We start from the raw sequence: 14,895 nt of genomic DNA on the forward strand, positions 1-14,895 counted from the left end.
GCTCTTCCCCAGCGCCTTTGTCTCTCCCGCAGCGGTGGCTGCTTGAAAGTTAAATGGAATTTGGGGGAGGTGTGGCACCTGTAAGGACAGAAGCCATATAATAATTTGTTGTAGCCACTCACCTGCTGATGTGGGAATAGAAACTAGAAGTCAGGAAGGCCGGCCAGGTTCCTGAGTAGAGAACTGCCTAAATGAGGGATGTGACTTTATCAGCTGAAAATAGGCTCTAGTGGAGTAGAGACTAGTCTGGGTTCCTGCTGGTGACAGACCCAGCCCCTGTGCCCCCCAAGCAGTGTCTGTGAACCGATGTATGTGGTGCTGCAGGCTTGTGAAGAACTGCAAGAAAAATTTTGTGGCTTGTCTGGAAGGAAGCCCAGACCCCCTCGGATCTTCAGCCCAGCAGGAGACCCCGCTGCCTGGAACCTGGGAGCGTGGCCGGAGTGTGATCCTGCAAGGGCTGGTGGTGCAGGTGTGAGCAACAGGTCTGCAGTGCTAAACCCTGTGAAAGCTGCTCCAGCCTTATTCCTGGTAACGCTCAAGGTGCTGCTGCAACTCCTGGGGCTCTGTGGGAGCTGTGAGGAGTTGTGGTTACTCTCACTGTAAACTGGTCTGCCAGCGAGGCCAAATGTGGTGCTGACCCCATCTCAGCTGACCTTTAGCTTGTTGCTTTTGTACGTGGCTGTCGGAGTTCTGACCTTGACTGTTTCCAAGCGCGTAAGGAAATCGGAGGGAAGAGAGTACGCTGAGGTACTATTTTAAGTCTTATGTGGAACGACTTGCATCTACTATTCTTAGCTTTTTGTGTGGTGGGTCAACACATATTTGAGCTGCCCTGCTTACAGCGTGACATCAATTCTGCTTTGCACTAAGTTAGGACTCCTGAGCCTGCTCCGAAGGCAGGACTCTGAAGCTTGGTTGAGACCAAAAAAAGAAAGATACTTCTGATTCATATTGGCTTGACGTGCCGTGCTGTCTGAGTGAACTTTCTTGGAATATCCCATTAATATCACTACTCCCTTGACTCTAAAAGTCTTTTATGTTTTCTTCGGCTTAACCGGATGATAAGGTGGAAGAACTGTGTCTGAAAAGGGTGAAGAACTCAGAATAGTGTGTGTAGGCAGCTACAGGACAACGTTGGTCTTAATGGAGTGAGGAGAGCAGGTGAAGCACGAGTCTGTGTAGACCTGTAAGGTTACGAGCAGTGCTTAGAGTCAGGAAGTGGGTCTCGGTGCTGAAATCATCTCCCCCTCCTCCTGAGTCTCCCCAGTATGTCTGAAGTCAGCTACTTTCATAGCAAAACCTGCCTCTAGAGGCGATCTTTCCCTCGCAGACACCATAGGCTGGTGTAGACAGGTTTGTTTTAAGATAGTGCCAGGCAGTGTAGGTCCCTCGAGGCTGTTTAAGTAGGTGCTGATACCCCTTCGGGTGAGGGAGCAGCACAGGCAAGATGAAATGGGGCTCCTGGAGAAGGGTTTAAGTTACTGGAGGGTGGTCAGGGGAAGGCTAGCTTGATGTGTGGGTATGAATATAAAATCAAACACTTGTCTAATCTTGCTACGAACAGTTGGGTTTGGGCCCGTTTGCCAGGACCATGTGGTAATGTGTTCATACTTTGTGTGCTTGGCTCGGCTTAATTCCACTTCTCATCACAACGCTTCCGTCCATCGCAGCAGAGCTCCTCTGCATCTGGAGACGGATCAGCTCTGGAGTTGCTCTGGGCCCTGCTAGTCGTCAGCTCTTGTTCCTAACTTCTTAAATGGCCACATGCTTAGCGGGTGGGTGTCCCTGGAAAGGGAGGGGGACAGAATGCCAAGTACTTTCAGTCACAGGAAATGAAATGGGAACGCTTCTAATGAAGTGGGTGTAGCCCAAAGTATTTCGGTCAGCATACTTAAAAGAGGGTAGAATGTAGAAACGACGGAGTCAGCTGTTTTCTTCCCTTGGGGTATGAAGTTTGAAGTCCTCTTATGCAAGTTCTGTTAAATCGTCAGAGTAGCACTATGAAAACACTCCAAGTGCTGGCCAGAAACAATGAATCTTCCTGGAAGTGACAGTATCAGGAAGAATAAAGCTTCATCTAAACCCTAAAAGGAACCCTTTCCTCCCCTGGAGCACGGGCACGAACTGCTGGAGTAGTTCTCCGTAAACAGATAAGAAAACACTGTTTTTCATGTTTGCTTTTATTTGGTAGAGCTCCAAATACGGAGCTGCTAGAGGCGAGAGATCGTTGTGCAGCCTGGAAGAGATATTATGAAGGTCACTGATGCCGTCGCAGTGAAGATGGCAAGTTTCGGCTTTGCGTGTTAATGATCTTGTCCTCTTGTTCACGGAATGGCAGGTGCTCTCTGAAGGCACACGTCGCTGGGCTTCTGGTCAAAGCTAAACTGCGTCTTTGAGGGCCTGTGAGCAGTGGACGGTATCAAGAACATGAGTTAACCTTGCCTGCAGAATTAAAAACTTGATGCTTTTGTTAGGTTTGTAGTGGGTCCAGACTGCTCTCATCAGTTACTGCGTCAGCCTAGCAGGGCTCCTCTTCTGTGAGATAGGGCTTGGTTCTTGCAGTATCAAGTAGGTAAAACCCCCAAGAGGGCGTTAATGTGGGGACGGGCAATAGGGAGACTTTGCTCCCTACAGCTAGTGGGAATGAAGGTGATGCAGAGCTCCTCCCCAGAAGCCTTTGCTGCAGTTCTTGCCTTAACACCTGGTCGAAAGCTGCCCCTTCTCATTCCGCTCTCGGTAAAGCAGTCTTTGCTGGTGTGCTGTCCCCACAGCTTAGGTAAGTAGAGCTTGACCAAAGCAGTGCTGCAAGCTTCTGTTCATGGCTCTCCGTGTGAGTTCACCTCAGCCACATGGACTCAGCCGGGGGTCGGTGGCCCTGGCTAGAACGGGAGCTCCAGCGTGATCCATGTGGCTTTCCCAGAGCATGAGGCCTGGGCAGAAGCACTACACCTCAGCCTGGCCTCGCTGCCCTGTTCCTCTCTTCAGCTGTGGTGATCTAATAGGACACCAGCTGCAGTTTTAAAAGCAATTAGTCATGCTATTCTGCAGAATTAAACCCCCACTGGATTAGGGGTGCAACTTCCTCGTGCTGCCAGGGTGACCAACGTGCCAGTTGACACCTAGTCAACTCCGAGTATAAAAAAATCCCCGTAGCTCCAAGGTAACATCAGCAAGCCTAGTGTCTTTTTACCTCACGGGGCGTGTTCAGGAATTCCTGATAAAGGATAATCACTTAAACCTAGGAAACCCGTCTGGGGGGGTTGTATATGGGGTTAAACTGGCTAGAAGAAGGCTCGAAGGAGCTTGATAACTCCCTTTGACCAAGTACTGCACTTAACTCAGTCTCGCAGGCCACGATCTTTGCCTCATCCTCCGAAGAGTCAGATCAGCCTTGCAGGACCGCGGGTGTTCCAGCCTTCATGGTTTAAGTCTTAGAGCTGACTTGGCTAGTTCAGGCAGGTGACATCTAACAAATGAGACTTAGTCTCAGACGCAGCAGTAGCTTTCTGTATGTCCCTGTGCTCCGAGCTGATCGGAACTTCAGATGGTCTGGTGCAGGCGCAGCGCTGCCTCTTCGGGTCAGAGCTGTAGTTCTGCCCCTTGTGTTCGGCGCTGGGCGGCAGCCTGCCAGCGGGGCCCCCTGCGCCAGGCCCCGAGGAGCAGCAGAAGCTCAGCCCTCGTCAGGATTTCTTCTCTCGGGTTTGTCTTGCCTTAAAGAGCTTGAGAGGTGCCTGGAGGCTTTTCCCCCTTTGGCTGCGCTTGGCAGCTGCCCTTCGGGAGCCCAGCTCCAGCCCCGGGGCGGTGGAGGAGCCTCTGCTGCTGCCTTGGCCCTGGGCTGCCATCCCCTCGCTCCCTGTGCGTGGCCTCTCCGCTGGGCTGAGCGGCCACTGTGGGCTGGTGGCCTTGAAATCTCCGATAGAATTGTTTTTGAAAAGCTGCTTTGAAAAACAGCCAGCTGCAGGGCTGCTTTGGAGGCCGTGGCTCTGCAGATGCCAGGAGGCAGATGTGTGTATTAAAAGCATGGAAAGGAGCTGGTATTACAGATTCTGCTAGCTCGGGATTGTAGCTACCAACAAAAAGTAGTTTAGCTTTTTGCCAATGTAAATCCTGTTTACCTCAAAATTAAAAATGAATGTGCCCAAGTCTTTGGGAGGCTTGGGCGTGAGTCTCTACAGAGAAGTTGTGACTAAGTAGTGGCAGTGTAGCAACCATAGGAGCCCTTCTGAAACTGCTGCCTGGGCTGATCTGGGTCCCTGAAGCTCCATTTCCAGCTCCTGACAAGTGCAGAGACCAGTTCCCCAACTTAGAGCTGTTACTAAGGCTCCAGATCACAGCCTCGGTGATCAAGAGGCAAAGCGTTCTTTGTTTGTGGAGGGAAGTGCATGCTGTCTGTAGAAAGGTGAACTATTAGAACTGATCAGAGTTTATGGGGCTGAGGGCTGTATTTCGAGTCCGTTTCCTGGTTCACCTCATCGGCAGGACCTGGGTCTGTTACCCCTTCCTCCGCGGGGTGGACCCTCGTGCAGGAAGGCCGTTGAAGTTTGTTCTTATTAATCGTATTAATGCGTTGGAAAGTGAGGCTGCCGCTCCGCGCTGAGCTAATCTGGGCGGCTGGAGGCTCTGGGGTGTTCTGGCGGGTCCTGCGCTTCATCCTGGTCCTGCTCACGGAGGTTGCTTGTGCGTCTGGGTCCTGCCGCTGACTCGCTGGCTCTGGGTGGCAGAAGCTTCCTGCGGGCCGTGGCTAGCTGCCCGTTCAGTGGTAGGTGAAGCAGAACCACTTGGTAACTTCAGGGCTTTCTTTGCCAAGGAATTCATGTAACACTGTCAGCTATTTAACAAGATAAATACTTCACTGGGGCTTTTGTCTTGAGTATCTTGGTTCTAAGCCAACAAATCCCCAGTGAAATGGCTTCTTGCATAGCTGAGAGCAGAAGCAACCCTCTTGGGTAACTAGATTCTTCAGGATTGGGTTTCTAAATATTGCCAGCTTTCAGAGCAGCCCTTGCTACTGGGTGAACACGAGGCAGAAATATCAGATTCTGTAACTGCTGACACCTTAACCTAGCAGCTTCCCTGTGGCAGGGAGCCTTGCGAAGCAGTTGTCTCCTGCAGGGGTTAACGTGGGAGGCTGACAGCAGTTGTCCTGTGGATTTGGGGTTCTTGTACTGGGCTGGCTCGTTTGCCACGAGCTCTCGGGCTGCTCTTGGCCACCCTGCCGGCTCTGGAGAACTGCCTTGCCCTTGGGCAGGCTGGGCATGCACTGCGCTGGCACGCGCTCACGTTCAGGGCGCTCAGATTCTTGAATTCAATATTCATGGAAGAGCACAAGCCCCTGCAACAAATCCTGGCAAACAGGTGAGGGGTTGAGAGGAGCTTAATCTGCAGAAACAATAGGACTGGAGTTCTTGGTTGCCGGACAGCATCAGGCGCTGAAACTTGTCTTTCATCTCAAAGCAAGCCAGAGACGGTTCCAAGAGTTTACAATGCAGAAGTTGGTGCTTTTGCCCGAGTGCTGCAGGAGGCAGGTAGGGCGGGCAGAGAAACCGGCACGTTCCTTTTTATGGGTCTCGTGACATCACGGCTGCTGGACTTCGCTGGCTACAAGGAGCTAGCAGGAGAGTGAGTACTTGTTAATCTGGACGATGCGAGTACCCTGTCATACCCTCCTCCTCATGGGCTTGGCTTGTTGAATTCCTATGACGCGCGGGTTCAGCTGCCCTCCCTCGTCTGGACAGTGTTGTGTCGCTATTTCGGTCCGACTGACCCATGGCTCGAGCGGGGGGCACGTGCCCAGTCTGCTCTGCTTTGGCGGGGGGGAACTGCCTCCCCGAGCGTTGGGGACGGGGCACCCCCCGTTTCTCGAGGCAGCGTGGGCTGATCTAGCGCGGATCCGGGCTGCGTGCTTTAGCTGCCTGTTAGTTCTGAGGGGAATCCTCAGAGCCATCAGCACTAGCAAAAAGTGCCGAAGGAATCATCCTGTGAAGGAGAGCTCTTGCTCTCTGCAGCTTTGGTAGTTGCTCACTTCAATTATTTGGTCCTCCTGTGAATCTCAGCAGAAATGTTCCTGCCCTGAGACCCTTGGTGGCCGGTATAGGGTCATCTGAATTCCACCCCAGTGCCCTAAAGATCTGGCAGCTGCTCAGGTGGACATGGAGTCATAATCCTGCAGCCAGACCTCAGCCCCTCTTTAGATGGTGACCGGGTTGTGCGTAATTCAGAGCGGTCAGAGGCTCTAGCAGCTGCGCTGGTGGATGCTGGCTCTCCAGGAGGAGTTGGACCTAATCCTGAGTTCACACAGCACAACCGGATAGCGAAGCGAATTGGGGTCTGTGAAATACAGGTCATGCGAAGAGGTGAGGGTGTCGACAGGCTCATTTCCTTGCTTTGCTCTGGGAATCGCCCCCCTCGTATTTCAGGAGGCCGTAGCTCAGGGCCGCGATTCACGCGGCGTTAACGCGCAGCGTGTTCGTCTGGAACGGCCACGAAGCTGCCGCGCTGCTGACAGACCGCCCTGGGGAATGAAGGCAAGGTTGGGCAGGCAGGAGCTGTTCCTTGCAGACTCTGGACAGAGCAGAAATTCCAAAAGGTGGGAGCTTTTTCAGGCTGATGTGCCTGTCTAGGGCGGTGGTAACCGAGCTGCTCCTGGCCAGAGCTGCGCCGTGCTGCTTCCTCACTGCCCAGCAAAAACAAGTTGGTAATTTGCTTCTATCAGCCTTTCTCATCCTGCCAACACAGTGTTTGTCCTTTCTGGGTCGAGGAGGTGGGGTCCTGACGGTGTTGCTGGCCTTCGCAAGGACCCAGCTCTGGAGTGCAGATTTTGTCATGACTTAACCCAGGACAGGTCCCGTCGCTCAGAGCAGCAGCTTCTGAACCATCTCGCTGCGCTGCCGTTACTCCTCGGGGTTTCTCTTCCTCCTGCCTCCTGAGGTGATCCAGACTTGGCAGTAGGCTTCTGACGTGCCTCCTGGTCAAAACAATTTGAGGTTGAATGTCTCTAGGTCAGAGTATGCTCGAGTGCTTTTCTGTTTTGAAAGCCGAAGGGGTTCTCCGGCTGGTGACGCCGCCGGGCTGCCTCTCTGGATGGGCTCGGACTGAAACGGCTGGAGGTTTCCTGCGGAACTGTGGAGTTGAGTTTAAACCTGCGACGCAGTTCAAGTAGCCTCTCAGCAGTCTCGGCCGGTCAGGATTTGCTCGGGAGAGCAGGTGTTTGAAACTCCCTGGTAAGGCTCTGTCCTGAGACAGGCCCCGGCCGCCTCCCCGGGGGCACTGCTCCGCTCAGACCCATCTCAACTCGATTTAAGGTTCTTACAGGAATCTGTTACTGGCTGGGGAAATGCTGGATGTACTCGGAGCACACCCGGAGTTTCTTTGGGGATATGCTCAGAACAAGGAGAAATTGGCTTTCGGGTTTTTTTTTTCTTTTTGCAGATGTCTCTTGTCAAGAAGCTTGAGTTATTAGAACTGAAGGGAAGGGGCGATACAGAGCAGATGCAATCAGTTGTAGCATTTATCATTGACGGGAGGTGGGAGTTGTGATGAGCACCGGAAATGTGCCTGGATCTGTGAAACTCCGCGCTTTGCAAATACTCCTGTTCTCTGCGTGCAGCTGAGCTAAAAGGTTTGGAAGGCACCGAGACTTCACCTGTGCTTAAGGAGGGGTGTGAGCCAGCTTGGCCTGTGGCTCTTGCCAGGGTTTCATGCTTCTGCACAACTCCAGAGATTTGGTGCTGGGGACACGGGGTGGCAGTTCTGCTTGCGGATGACACTCCTGCTTTGTTGCTGGATTTGAGCAGCCACATGGAGAGCGTGGCCAGTAGCCCGGTGACCTGGAATGCTGCGGGGTGGGGGCGCTGGGGCAGGAGTGGGAAGCTGCCTCAAGCGGTGGAGGCTCCTTGGCAGCAGGTGCAGCGCCCGCCTCTGTGCCCGGAGCGGTTCAGAGCTTCCCGAGGTGTGTGGTGAGAGCAAAACCATCAGACTGAGGGGAGAAACTCCCTTTGTGTGAGGGACTGACCTGCAGAACTTCCCATGATGGCACCCACACACCTCTCTTGCACTGAGAGGCTGCCCTTGGCGCCTTTTGAACTTGGGTGAGGAGGAAGGAGCTGAAGGCACCTCAGTTACCTCCGTGAACCCGGTAATTGCTGTTGTGGTAGACGAAGCTCTAATAGCACCAGGTGATGTGCTGGCTGGCTGTCCCTCGCCTCACCCTAGCAAGGTGTGTGGAACATCCGGGCTTAGTGGAAGTGCTGGAGGGCCCGCTGGTGGGAGGAAAGCTTGTGCTCCCGATATCCCTTCTCCAGGGAGCCTCAGGAGGCTTAAGCTCCTGCTGAAGGAGCTGCTGAGTGCAGGGACCTCCCGCTCAGGCTGTGTGGGGCTTGTGGTTTCACCTCCTACCGTGGGCAGGAGCCACCACCTGCCTGCGCCGATGGTGGTTGTGGATCAAACCCACCCTCTCGAACTGGCTCGGCTGGTCCGTGAGTGTGTCACTAACTTTGACCTCCTCTTCCAGTTGCAACCTGCCTCCAGGAGGATCCCACTGCAGAACCTGCAGCATCCTTAACTCGCGGCACTCCTGCGCTCAGGCCACAATGGCAGGTCGAGGTGGAGCCGCCCGACCGAACGGACCCGCCGCCGGAAACAAAATCTGCCAGTTTAAACTCGTTCTGCTGGGGGAGTCGGCGGTGGGGAAGTCCAGCCTGGTCCTGCGCTTCGTGAAGGGGCAGTTCCACGAGTACCAGGAGAGCACGATCGGAGGTGAGTGCCAGCTCCCGCTGCCTGGAGGGTGCTGGTGCTGGGTGTCACAAGTGTTCACCACTCCGGTCTGGGGCTTTTGCTATAAATAGTGAAGCCACCAATGCTTTAACTCCTGGTTTGCAACTTGTTTGCTGGTGTGAAGATCAGTGCAGCAGCGAACAATGCTATGGCAACCGTGTGCGCTGCCTCTGAGATGTCTTCACTTCCAGTGCCTGGATTCCTGCTTCTAATTAGAACTGAGGCCTTCAGCTTGGTTCATAGCCCTTAATTATCTTTTCAGACCATGACCGGGGATTTTGGGGTTGTTTCTAACAGCCTGGCACTGTTAACTGCTTGCACAGCTCTTTCAGGTTTAACAGTTCTTCAGCTTGAGACCATTAGCACGGTGTCACCAGCCAAGGGCCGGCCGGCACCCGGCTCTCGGGGCGGTGGCCCTGGGGCCTGTGTCCAGGGAAGAGGCTCCGGTTGTCCCCGGAGTAACCCGGGCAGGGAGCGAGTTCAGCTCAGTGTAGCTTATGGGCAGTGGGGTTAGTGCTCTGCCGTAGGGGGCCGGGGGGGCGCTCGGCTGTTCCGGCTGCCTCTCTCCTACCCGCGACGCGCGGCGTTACACTGGGGAAGGGAGAACAGGCACTTACAAACTGGGGTGCGGCGCCCCGGGGCTGCTTTGGCCCTGGTGCCCCCCAGCGCCGGTCCCGGTGAGGCAGAAGGGCTGTGGGGGCTCTCCAGCCTCCGATGGGATGCGAGGCAACGCCGCCCCCCTTCTCCTGCAGCCGCCTTCCTGACGCAGACAGTCTGTCTGGACGACACAACGGTCAAGTTCGAGATCTGGGACACGGCGGGCCAGGAGCGGTATCACAGCCTGGCACCGATGTACTACCGGGGCGCCCAGGCCGCCATCGTCGTGTACGACATCACCAACACAGTGAGTACCCGCGGGGGCTGGCGGGGACGGGGCGCCCCCGGGAGCGCCCGGGCTGCGGCACCAGGCGCCCTAAACCGCCCCGGCCGCCGCCTCCCTCCTGAGCAGGGCTGGCTGAGCTGATAAGGGATCCTGCTGCGCTTCTGACAGGAAAGGCTGCTTTTACTCATATCTTCGCTGTGGGTTACTAAGAGGCTGCCCCTTCCTGACCGCTGCCTCCTCTTTCCTTCCAGGACACATTCGTACGAGCCAAGAACTGGGTGAAAGAGTTGCAGAGGCAGGCGAGCCCCAACATCGTCATTGCACTAGCGGGAAACAAGGCAGACCTGGCCACCAAGAGAGCTGTGGACTTCCAGGTGAGCGGGAACCCGGACCCGTTGGTACCTGGGCAAGGCAGGAAAGCGGCGTTTTGCTTCTGTGGGGGAGGCGGCGGCTGTGCACAAGGCTTTGAGGGGGGGTGGCAGTCGGGACCTGTGCTGCCACCCTGGGTGGGTTGTAGGTGCCTGTCCCACGCGCCCCTTCCGCAGCGCTCATGGCTCTCGTAGGTAACTCATGGGGAATGTGCAGAATAAGGCCGGCAGAGCTCAGACTTCTGTCTTCAGGCCCTTCTGGTTCCTTACTCACCTGGGGCTGTCCTCAGCGTGTGAAACAGCTCTCTTAGATACAAGAGATGTGGAGAATCATTCCCAGCTTGTTCTCGACTCTTCACAGCTCTTACCTTGCCTAAGGCAGGCTCTGGAGGAGAAGCTCTTATCTCAGACCTCTGCACGGGGCTGCTCGTGGTGCATTTCCACGTGTTCCTCACCCAGCTGGTCAAAGTACGGGGCTGCTCGGGACGGGCCGTGTCTGCGTGCGGCGCTCACAGCCTGCGCTGCTGGGCCCGGCGGGGCTGCTCGGACACCGGCTGCCCCGTGCTGCCCTGCCCCACGTCACCTGCTGTCCTGTCTGGGCTGGGGGGGGGCAGCTGGGCTGGGCAGGGGCGTTTCTTCAGCGTTTGGCTCAAGCGCAGTGTGTGAGGCCTGCTCGGGCCTCCCTGGCAGGGCGCCTTTCCCACCCAGTGTGCTCGTTCGTAGGATGCACAGATATACGCAGATGACAACAGCTTGCTGTTCATGGAGACGTCGGCCAAGACAGCGATGAATGTGAACGAAATCTTCATGGCGATAGGTAACGGCCGGCGCGGGCAGGGCTGGGGGCACACCGGAGCCCCCGTGTCGGCCGGGGCTGGGGGCTCTGGCTGTGAGGGCCCCCCCTCAGCTCAAAGCCGGCCCCGCTGCTCTGAGCTGGGCCTGGGGAGTCCGCAGGGTGCGGGGTTGGTGAGGGTGGGACTCGGGGGGGGTGGCTTTGCTGTGCCGGTGCTGCTGGTCCTGTCCAGCCCCCTCTGCAGGAGCTGAGCGCGGCCTCTGAGGAGGAGCCTGCTAACATCTCCTTCCTCTCCAGCCAAGAAACTGCCAAAAAACGAACCCCAGAACGCTCCTGGCGGCCCAGGGAGGAATCGGGTGGTGGACCTTCAGGAGAGCAGCCAGCCTAGCAGGAGCCAGTGCTGCAGCAACTGAGCGGCCTTGGAGCCCTCGGGCCGAGACTGGAATCCATGCTAACAATCGCACTTACCGTAGAGCGGCCGCTGCCGGCGGCTGCTGTGATTTCTCCATCCCTTTCTGATCATAGGCTGGAGGGAGTTCTTCCACCTGCACCTTTCTGTACAAATACTAATTCAATTCTAAGTCTTAAGTCACTTTTTTAATATATGAACTTCTGCTCTTCCCTCTTGTGGTGGTGGTGGATGCACGACCTGGTGCCTGCCCAGGCAGCCCGCCCCTTCCCGCGGGGGGCAGCAGCACCCAGGTCCCACAGTACTGTAGTTCACTGTTGGAAACAAAGGGATATTGAGACTAGACAACCTTGGTTAAAATCACCTTCTGTAAAAGCTAAGGCTAGTACCAGTACGACATGCCTAGGACAACCACTAAACTGTAGCATTATAGTGACAAGCCCGGGCTTTTCAGCCACTTATTGACCAAATCGATCATGAGTATTCTGGGGTGGGGCAGAGGGAAGCAAAACTGGTTTCTTCTGTATTTTGTATTGTATGTTTCTTCATGTAACCAATCAGTATCTTGTCAATATAGTACCTACAACTAGCTGCCTGTTGTCTTTATTTGTGTTGGACTCTAGCATGCCAACTCTTTTTTTTTTTTTTTCTATCTCCGGTTCTGTCGTAATGCACTAATCCTGTTGCAACTTTTGCAAAAATCTTGTATAGAAAATTGTCCTTTTTTTGATGGTTGTGATGCCACTAATGTTGTTAACCCTACTCTAGTGTGAATACACATGGTTTACTGATGTACAGAGGTGGGGTGGGGGAGACCTCGGATAACCTGTCAGTGGAAACAATATGTATTGCAAAAGCCTGTAATTCCACAAAGTGTGAAGGGAGGTATTAAAATGGCTTCTGTTGCCAGACTCTAACTGATGTTGGCTGCTGCCTAGTGCCTAATGCAATGTCTTATGCATACTGGTATTTAAGAGGAACTGTCAACTTAGTCTTCATCACAAACTTCAGTTTTGTGTGATTAAAAAAAAAATTTTTATAAACCTATCATCATTAACAATGTTCATGTTTCTTAATCAGCTCAAAGGAGGAGCGTGGCCCGGAGCCTGGCTCTGCACTGGGATGGCTCGTGTCCCCCCTTCCCACCGCTGACTCTGTGCTCGCAGCGGCCGGCGAGGAGGCGGCTTGGGGCGAAGGGTGGGAGTTACTGGGTGTCTGACAACAACCTGCGGGGTGGGCTGGGCAGCGGGGCAGGCTGGGCCAGGCTGGGTGGGCCCCAGGTGGGCAGAGGGGCGCTGGCCCTGCAGGATGCTGCTCCCCTCGCTGCTGCCCAGCGGTGAGGCCTGGAGTCGGTCCCGCGCACGGCTGCGTGTGTGCCCGGGAGAGCTCGGGGCTTGTGATGGTGCTTGAACCCGCTGCCTCTCCTCGGCGTGGCCGCCGTCTGTGGTGTGTGACCGGCCCTGGGCTGGGGCTCTGGAGCCTCTGCTGGGTAACAGAGTAAAGCGTGAACGGCCTTGCCTCACACGGGCTCCATCCCGAGGGCTTGCTGCCTTTTGCCCACGTTGAATTTCCTCGGAGTCCTGGAAGCGGGAAGGGGACGGAGCATCTTGGTGGTGAAGTTCCTGACGCGCTGGAGCTCGGGCTGGCGGCGGCGCTGGGCTCCAGTGGCCTCGCAGGGGCTTCTCTCCGCCGGGGCCGCTGGTTGCCCTCCCCTGCTGGGAGCTGGGCTGCCCTCTGCCCGCGGGGCTCCTCTCCGTGCTCCCAGCGTGGTTCCGACTGGTGCTGCTGGCTTCCCCGGGCAGCCCGTGGGCGAAGGGCTCCGCCAGTCCGCGCTGAACCAAGGCGCGCTGCTGTTGCCATCTGCTGGCTCCTCTTACGTGGGTCCTGCTTGTCAGGGCAGCGTTTCTGGGTCCTTCCAGGGCTCTGGATCTTGTGCTGCCCCCGGGGGTGTCCTGCTGCTGCCCCGGGAGGGACGCGGGGCCGGGCCGCAGCCGCCTTCCCCGGAGCCGCCGGGCTGCGGCGGCCGAGGGCTGCCCGAGCTCCGAGCAGCTCCGGCTCAGGTGTGGCTGCCCGCGTACCTGCTGCCTGCCCGGGCCTGCGGGGCTGGTTTTGTGGTTACAGGCAGCGCCTGGAGCTGGGCTTCACCCTCCTGCCTGCTGGGATCTCTGAGGGGCTCCAGCAGCCCCTTCCAAACTCTGTGGAGGGCAAGTGTGGCTACAACAGGGGCAACCTGCACCCGGCCAGGCCGTCCAGCCTGCCACCCTGCCACGCAGCGGCACCGGCCGGTAGCAAGGGGCTGTGGAGCTGGGGCAGCCGCTGGCAGTGGCACAAGGAGGGGGTGAAGCAGCTGCCTGTTCCCTGGGAGAGCGGCCTCTGCTCCAGTACAGTGAGGGGGGCTGCCCGTCCCCGCTGGGGTGCTTCCTGCTTCCCCCCACCCTGAGCAGCTCGCAGATCCCTTCCCTACCTCTGGGTCCGCTGTCGGCCCCGTTTTGTGCTGCCCTGAGGCGCCAAGAGAGGTTCTTCCCTCTCCGTGCTCACCGAGAGCTGAGACCAGGGCCCAACCTCCCCATCAGTCAACACCAAGAGAACACAAGCAGGTTCTATGCAAAAGTATTTTATTGGATACAAAAACATTCCAGTATAGTGAAAAAAGTGATATCATTATTGATGGAGCTTGTCTGGGCTAACACCCAGGACTTGCTGCTCTCTGTTCCGGTCCTGCCGTGGGCCATCGCTTCCCCCCCGTTACTCCTGGGCTTTGCTGGTGGCTCCGTCCTCAGAGGCTGCTCCGGGCTGTGGGGCTGCAGGGTTGACCTGGATGGGCACGTTCCTCTCGGAGGCGGCCGGCAGCGCCAGCCTGGGGGCCTCGATGCGGAGCTGCCCCTCCTTGGACAGGGAGCAGGTCAGCGCCTCGGCGTCCACCTCCTCGGGCACGTCCCACTCCCGCTTCAGCACCTCGTACTTGTAGGAGAAGGAGCCCGTCTCGTCGGTGCTCTGCGTCTCCTTCTGCCCCACCAGCACCACCTTCCTGCCCACCACCTTCACCGACAGCTGCTCGGGGGAAAAGTCCTTCACGTCCTGGCAGACGGAGAAGCCCTCGCCGGAGCCCTGGGTCAGGGCTGTGCCCGTGCTGGGGGCTCGCTCCGCAGCGGCGGCTCCTTGGCTGCTCAGAAGCTGCTCGAAGCTGTTCATGAACTCCCGAATTTTCTCCACCGTCGGCATCTCGGTGAAGATGGACTCTGAGTATGGCCAGAGGGTCCTCATGGTGCCCAGCCGGCTGGCCAGGGTGGCGGAGGGTGAGAAGTGCAATCGGCAAAGCATCGCTGCTGCTGCTGCTGCTGCTGCTGCTGCTGCTGCTGCTGCTGCTGCTGCTGTGGCTCTCGGGCTGGGAGCGCTCTGCCCCGGTCCTGCTGCCCGCGACTTTTATTTCCCTCCCCAGGAGGAGTGGCCTCATCCTGCACATCACGTCATCCTCAGGAGAAGAGCTCAGCTCTTTCCAGCCTGTTCTAGCTCATTCTTGTTACTCATCCACGAGGAGAGGCACCTCTCACGTCGTGCCCAGCATACCTTTGCCCTTAGTCTTGCAGCTCTGCTCTCCTGGATTATAATTAGAGCATCACCTCAGCCTCTGAACGGGATTCCTGAGCCACCCCTGCCAAGAGCTTTGGCC

The 14,895-nt window shown here is 56.5% G+C and overlaps 3 protein-coding genes across 4 annotated transcripts in view; 2 read left to right on the forward strand and 1 right to left on the reverse strand.

Moving 5' to 3' along the window:
• The window catches only part of STAT3 (signal transducer and activator of transcription 3), a 72,038-nt gene extending 63,478 nt beyond the window's left edge, over nt 1–8,560 (forward strand). Inside the window, exons 20-21 of the mRNA XM_026864586.1 lie at nt 6,170–6,353; nt 8,154–8,560. Coding sequence (XP_026720387.1) covers nt 6,170–6,353; nt 8,154–8,560 — 591 coding nt within the window. The remainder of the gene's footprint in view (nt 1–6,169; nt 6,354–8,153) is intronic.
• RAB5C (RAB5C, member RAS oncogene family) lies at nt 8,510–12,272 on the forward strand. The gene is made up of 5 exons (XM_026864716.1): nt 8,510–8,754; nt 9,525–9,676; nt 9,907–10,029; nt 10,747–10,840; nt 11,114–12,272. Exons 1-5 carry the CDS (start codon nt 8,589–8,591, stop codon nt 11,227–11,229), a joined length of 651 nt encoding a protein of 216 aa, XP_026720517.1. The 5' UTR covers nt 8,510–8,588; the 3' UTR covers nt 11,230–12,272.
• LOC113489176 (heat shock protein 30-like) lies at nt 10,907–14,646 on the reverse strand. Of its 2 annotated transcripts, XM_026864719.1 has the most exons (2): nt 14,040–14,646; nt 10,907–10,946 (listed from the first exon to the last, which is right to left on the reverse strand). In XM_026864719.1, exons 1-2 carry the CDS (start codon nt 14,544–14,546, stop codon nt 10,932–10,934), a joined length of 522 nt encoding a protein of 173 aa, XP_026720520.1. In that variant the 5' UTR covers nt 14,547–14,646; the 3' UTR covers nt 10,907–10,931. The 2 variants fall into 2 exon arrangements, with proteins under 2 accessions (XP_026720520.1, XP_026720519.1); XM_026864718.1 differs by lacking the exon at nt 10,907–10,946 and having other exon boundaries at nt 13,824–14,646.
• Nucleotides 14,647–14,895: the final 249 nt, after the last annotated feature.

This window comes from Athene cunicularia, assembly GCF_003259725.1.
Source record: "Athene cunicularia isolate RWA chromosome 27 unlocalized genomic scaffold, athCun1 chr27_part1, whole genome shotgun sequence".
Classification (NCBI taxonomy): domain Eukaryota; kingdom Metazoa; phylum Chordata; class Aves; order Strigiformes; family Strigidae; genus Athene; species Athene cunicularia.

Excerpts from the sequence above, each read along its gene's own strand:
- RAB5C (XM_026864716.1), top strand. The coding sequence starts at position 8,589 with ATGGCAGGTCGAGGTGGAGCCGCCCGACCGAACGGACCCGCCGCCGGA. Across the intron at positions 8,755-9,524 it reads CCAGGAGAGCACGATCGGAG|CCGCCTTCCTGACGCAGACA; the intron begins GTGAGTGCCAGC and ends CTTCTCCTGCAG. Across the intron at positions 10,841-11,113 it reads CGAAATCTTCATGGCGATAG|CCAAGAAACTGCCAAAAAAC; the intron begins GTAACGGCCGGC and ends CTTCCTCTCCAG.
- LOC113489176 (XM_026864718.1), bottom strand. The coding sequence starts at position 14,546 with ATGCTTTGCCGATTGCACTTCTCACCCTCCGCCACCCTGGCCAGCCGG.